Genomic DNA, 6342 nt, shown 5'->3' with positions numbered 1-6342 from the left:
CTCACAGAGCAAGGAAAGCAGGTAGCAAAGGTAAACAACCTACCTATTGCACTCAACATTCTGTGGATCCACATCTTAATTATAAAGGAAGCTATAAGAAGCCCCAAAGCAGAAAAGAATGCAAGATGCGTCCAGAGCAGAGGTGGCTTAAAAACTAGAGACCTCAGAGGGAGAAAAGGCAGGACCATGGTAAATTGACAATCTCCTGCCTTTTTTCTTAGAAATTGAGTAGGAAGTATTCCCAACTACTCAGCAGGTAGCAGGACAGCTAAGGAGGTAGAATGGGGGTTGGCCAGAGTTTCAGTAGATGGAGAGAGCCCATCAAAGGAGAGACAGGAAGATATTTGGGAATCCAAGCCATCTGACCATTTGGAAAGGCTGCCAATAGGCAGCAGAACCTGGTCCCTGGTAGGAAGTTTGACAGGTATGATGCCAGGTCCAGTTTTAGAAACTTGAGAACCAAGTACGTTACCAGAATAGAGTCTCAGGAAAAGACCAAGGTAGATATCCAGTTAACAGACCCAGAGCAGAATCTTGGGAACAAAGCAAAATCCTATTACCTAAGCTAAGAACAAAAGGTGCGAATTTGTAAAGAAGGTGACTTGATGCTGCACTTAAGAATGTACTAAGGCTGCTTAAATAACTACTACGCCTATCTCTTGAAGTGAAACAGAATTCTGGCCATACCATAGAAATCTGAATTTAAAAAAAATGTATCCCCCTTTTCATACACACAAAGTGACTGATGCATGCTAAAATTTGAAGCTCACTGCTCTAGGCTTCAGGTGATACTCAGCTGTGGGTAGGGGCCCAAACTAACAGGAGGCGATTAAAAGGCCCTTGTTGAGGGATGGTAGATACAAGGACCAACGTGGGCCTGACATAGCATCACCCAGTTTAATGTCCTAGTTTCTTAAGAGCTGGAAAGGCTTTGAAGGCCTTCTAATGCAACCTCCCAAGCAACACAACCACCTCCTCCAATAAACTCTCAAGGAGGAGGCAGTGCATAACAATGGTTAGCATGCAGAATCCAGAGTCAGGCCTTCTAGGGTTGAATCCCATCCCTACTACATATTAGTTATTGATCTTATTCACATTTTTTAACCTCTCTAGGCCTCAGTTTCCAATGTGCATACAAAATTTAAAAATACCAGTAAGTGTTGATGATTATTACCTTACCACTTATATGCTTTCAGTGAAAGGGATCTTACTATTCCCCAAAGCAAACTACATTTTTTTAATGAATATATACATATAAAAAAAAAATAGGCCAAGTTTGCAGTTAAAATTTTCCAAAAATCTTGCATCTGTAGCCCCAATGGAACATAGAACTAGATAACCAAAAGTTAGCTGCCGAAGAAGCCTCAATCACTTTCTCCATTGATTGATGAGTTTGGACCAAATACCAAAATACTATACAAAAAGCAAGAGAAAAGAAAATAACACTGGCCTGCTTGTTCACTATTCTCTGGTAAGAGGTATTCTCTAGTTTTCAATGAAAGACAAAACAAAAAACACTTTCTAAATAGTTTCCTTGTATACTAAGAACTTCTAACTCCTTCCACAGATTATCATTTCTATCTCAAACCACTGTAAGAATATATTCCTCATACTCATATGAAACATGAAATATCTCTTTTTTTTTGCATAAAAGTGCTCAAAGTGTGCTTTATTTGGCAAAGAACTTTAGCTGTTTTTAATTTTATTGTGTTTTGTGACCATAAAAAAGAACATGAAAAGTATTCATTCAATAATAAAAGCATGAAAACAAAGATTTCATACTGGGTAGTTGGCACCATTCTAAGGATATGGAATGAATGCTAAAAGCTATTTCTGCTTTAAGTTTTGGTTTTGATAGAACTTTAAATTGCTGTTAAGTGACTCAAAGTAGAACAACCAATGTGAAGTATGTTTTTTGTTCCACATGCTTTGTTCAGAAAATCCTGGAATGTAGCAAGCACTGAGAGTCAATGGACATCTCTCTAGTACAACCTGTTTCAAAAATCCCGCTGACTTAAGTTTTAATCCTGGGCTTATATCCACCCACCACCAAACATATTATCAAGTGTCTTTTTCATGGCCTGGCCACTCTTGACTAACAAATAAAAAATTTTTTTAATTGACCTAAACAGGACACCTGACAGGAAAATCTGCTAAGGTACACGTATGTGGAGTGTATCTACAATGCACTCCAAATGGAAAATAAACCGTTTTCAAAGTAGCCATTTTGGATTATCTGAACTGCTCTCCTTTTATTAGCCTGATAGAGATTTACTGCACTCAACTAAGTGGACCTGAGTATTATTAGCACTAGCCATATTAAGATTGTAAACTATGTAGTTAAAATGTTTTATCAAATTCGTTTCTAAATAATTTAAATGAAAAAGACGTCCAAATTACCTCCACATCTGGGCTTCAATATTTCTTCTGAGGTTATTTCTTTAAAATGAATCCTGGGATTCCATGAGCTGGAACTAAATTTCTGTTACATTCAGTCTCTCTAATCATGCATAATGGGGGCAATAATTGTCAAAAAGAAATAAGAAACTCTGAAAAGTCTTCATTTACTTCAAGCCCACATCTATTACAACAAATACTACAAATGTTAGTTTGGTTTAAAGAAAATAGATCCTGATTATGGGTTGTTTACACAAACTTTACATAGACTTGTACACCAAAAGGAAAAAAAAATGTCCAATTTTCTATGTAAAAAAATATTTAATAGAATGATTTCAAAAAAAAAAAATGGAGGTTGTATATAAGGAAGATTTACAAGTCTGAAGCAATTGATCACATTTTTTCCAGCAACTAACACTAAAGCACTGTTATCAAAAAATACTTAACATACAGTGCAATGGTTTTAGTGGGATTTGATTTGAACTAACAAGTATATATAGTCACTAAGTTTAAAGATTCATTTGGAGTCGTCAACCTAACTGAAAGATCAGTTCCAGAAAAACATGCAAATGGCTTGCTAAACAGAAAAATTAGAAGAATATACTCCTGCTAGCAGTGTTCACATCTTATATTGTTATTTCCCTAATACCTGCTGAGCACCAATTATACACCAGGCTCAGAACTCTGGAGTGTCGAGAATTAGGACTAAATTTTTAATTTTTTAATTCATTTTTTGATCTCTCAAAACTCATTCACAGTAGGCCTCAATAAATGCTTATTGAATTTAATCTGATTATTTGTAGACCTTTCTACATTTTACTTTAATGACTTTCTAAGATCGAATAACTAACTACATCCTGCTGTGGCTCACTTGAGAGCTGATATTCTATTAACTGAACTCCTACTACAAGCCATGCAACAGTGTGGTGAGAGGTGATGATGTAGTAACTCAAAGAAGTGGTAAAAGGGACTGGCAATAGGAAGGGAGGAAAGGTACATGACGAGGTATTAACAAAACAGAATCAATAGCACTTTGCCGCTAATTGGATACAGCAAATAGAACCAGAGAAGATTTTAACTTGTATTTCCAAACATAAGGTGAAAATATAGTTTTTAATTTAGTTTCTAACATAATTTACTAACTTGTTTTTCTAAATGCTGAGGATCCTTGCCTCTCCCGAAATACTCAGATTATTATTTATAAATGTTTGTTGAATATATCTTTTCCACCATTCATCTCTCCTTATCTTTTCTTTCTCCATCTCTTTTCTTTATCTCTTTTGTTCTGTTTTTGTGTGCATGTCTATATACTTGTCTCCATTTTTCTCTTCGTGTCTCTTAATCATTGTCCCCTCTCCCCTCTTTTCCCCTTACTCCTATCCCTTCCATTATTGACCATAACAGAACTAAAGTATTTTGTTTCACTTATTGAATTGAAATGATGGTCTCTGTTCTTAAGTTTATTTAAGTAGACTATTTTAAATTTCTCTTAAAATTGTTTTTTAGTATGTGACCCTCAATTTATTATTTTTTAAAGTTGACCCTGAAAAGAAAAACAGATAGCCACTCTTGTTCTATAAGGAAAAGAAAGGGATCTAACAAATTTTTGTGTTGGGGCAGTATTTAAATCTTGAAAATATTATGAAAGGGGGAAAAAAGTTTAAACATAAATCAGAAGAAAAAGAAAATAAATGTAAAAATTTAATAGCTCTCCAATTCTAGTCAGATATCTGAAAAGGTTATTGAGGGCAAAAAGTGAAAAGCTTGACATGTACTTTTATTCCATTATCCAACCTCTAGAATGCAGTTGAAAATGTCCATATTGGACATCTTTCAATACTAAATACCTTATTTTTTTTAGGGGGGGAAGACTTTTTCATTTAAAAAAATTTTTCAATTATAGCTGACATCCAACATTATATTAGTTTCAGGTGTACAGCATAGTGGTTAGATATTTAGATAACTTACAAAGTGATCCCCCCAATAAGTCTAATATCCTCCTGACACCATACATACTTATTATAATATTATTGACTATATTCCCTGTGCTATACTTTACATCCCCATTACTATTTTTAACTGCCAATTTGTACTTCTTAATTCCTTCCAAGATATCATTTCCAGTTCTTAACCGCCACATATGGGTATGTGACCAGTCCGGTTCACATCTCCAACCCTCAGACCAGTCTCAACGTGGCTTCTTTATATCTTTAGTTATAAGGGTTCTGTTCAGTTAGTTTTCAGGTGGTTCTCAAGGGTGGTGTTCTATAATCTAGTTGTAATTTTGATGTGATCATGAAAGGAAAGCACAGCATTTACCTACTCCACTATCTTGACCTGAAGTCCTAAATACCTTATTTTAAAGGCATTTATTAATATTTTACTTATTAAATGTTTAAACTCTTTAAATGTTTAAACTTTGTGTTACATTATATTGTAATCAGAAAAAAAATGACGCTTTTCTGTGTGCCACTTACAATCACTGAAGGTAAAAGAGCTTTTCAATCTTAGTTGTAAAGCATCAACTTCCTTTCAACTTCTCTTAAATGTTTCCAAATAACAAAACTGCCGAATTACTCAGCAAAACAACAAAATTCAAGAATATAAAGCAGTGAAAAAGATATCTCTTCCTCTCCTGATATTTAAATTGTTTCTGTCCTCTGTGAAATAGTATCATTGCCCCTACACACGTAAAATGTTATTTCTGATAATAAATGGTCAATCCACTTAAAATCCACCCCCAATTTTGTATAAGTAATTTTTATCAACAGAAGCCAACCAAAAGATGACTTTAAGAGCAATACAAGCATTGTAGATCCAGAAACCTGGATTTTTTTTTTAAATTTTTTGCTCATCTTTTGCTAACAGAAGGAAATGATCATAATATGCTTGTAATCAAATTTGTGCACTGAGGAGTAAGGACCATCCTCCCAATTCAAACCAGTTATGTGGTTGTCACAGTTTGAGAATCTCATTACAGGAAGGAAAAAGAAAGGCCACACAAGGTAACCGCCACCCCAAAGATACCAGGCACTGGGCTTAGACACTGAAAAGGCACACGAAGCGATTCTCCTGTCTGACAAGGAGATCTGAGAGCAGATCCCTCATCCCACCTCACCCCCGTCCCCACAAAAAACTGTCCTGGCCAGAAAGACTGGCGAAGACATCCAGTACAGGCACAGCATACACAGTTCCAGGTCAAGTTAGAAGTTAGAAAGACCCAAGTTCTGCAGAAATAACAAATATTGAGATATCGAGTGTGTATGCACACTGCGCACACCCTCTCCGGGTGGGGAAGACCAACAAAGATGCATAAATCAATTCGGTAAAAATACACAGAGTGCACCCACACCTCTCTACCCACGCCTGATCTGAAGCGCGGGAGGGCACTTCGAGGTCCAGGCTCCGGTGGGAGACCCGTCCACACCGACCCGGGCGAGCTGCAGAGGACTCAGCCCAGCCAGGAAGCAGAAGCACAAGAGGCTCGTTCTGGGAGGATTAAGATGCAGGGATGTACGCCCAGCCCCTCATCTGCCTGGGCGCACGGGAAAGAGCGCAGGCAGAAGACTGGGAGCACCGAGATGGGCAGCACGGCCTCGCACACCCCTCACCTGGCAGAAGCACCTCTGCGCCGCTGTCTCTGGGGTCTGCTGCTCGCAGTGGCCCAAGCCAAGCAGCCACACTGCGCCCAAGAAGCGGATCAGGAAGCCCCAGCGGCTACCCATAGCCACTCCAGCCGCTTGTCGCCGCGCACCACGGAGAACCCAGCACTGGGGCGCAGGCCGTGCGTCCACAAATGAAGCCGCGCCGGCCGGCCCCCTCCAGCGCCCCACCTCCCGGCCGCCTCCCCGGCCCGCCCTCAGGCGATCCAGCCTTTCAGCGGCCGCCACCTCCCAGTGGAGCCTGCGGACGTGCGGAGGCGCCCGCGCCGGCTGCCTGGGTCCT

General features: G+C 38.7%; 1 protein-coding gene across 2 annotated transcripts in view; it reads right to left on the bottom strand.

Moving 5' to 3' along the window:
* Positions 1 to 6336, bottom strand: part of ERO1A (endoplasmic reticulum oxidoreductase 1 alpha) — a 36292-nt gene extending 29956 nt beyond the window's left edge. For both annotated transcript variants that reach the window (XM_006920183.2, XM_015596005.2), the window contains exon 1: positions 6009 to 6336. In XM_006920183.2, coding sequence (XP_006920245.1) covers positions 6009 to 6122 — 114 coding nt within the window. In that variant the 5' untranslated portion in view covers positions 6123 to 6336. The remainder of the gene's footprint in view (positions 1 to 6008) is intronic.
* Between the last annotated feature and the right edge of the window lie 6 nt (positions 6337 to 6342).

This window comes from Pteropus alecto, unplaced genomic scaffold, assembly GCF_000325575.1.
Source record: "Pteropus alecto unplaced genomic scaffold, ASM32557v1 scaffold86, whole genome shotgun sequence".
Taxonomy (NCBI): domain Eukaryota; kingdom Metazoa; phylum Chordata; class Mammalia; order Chiroptera; family Pteropodidae; genus Pteropus; species Pteropus alecto.
This window is presented reverse-complemented; position numbering and strand designations above follow the sequence as displayed.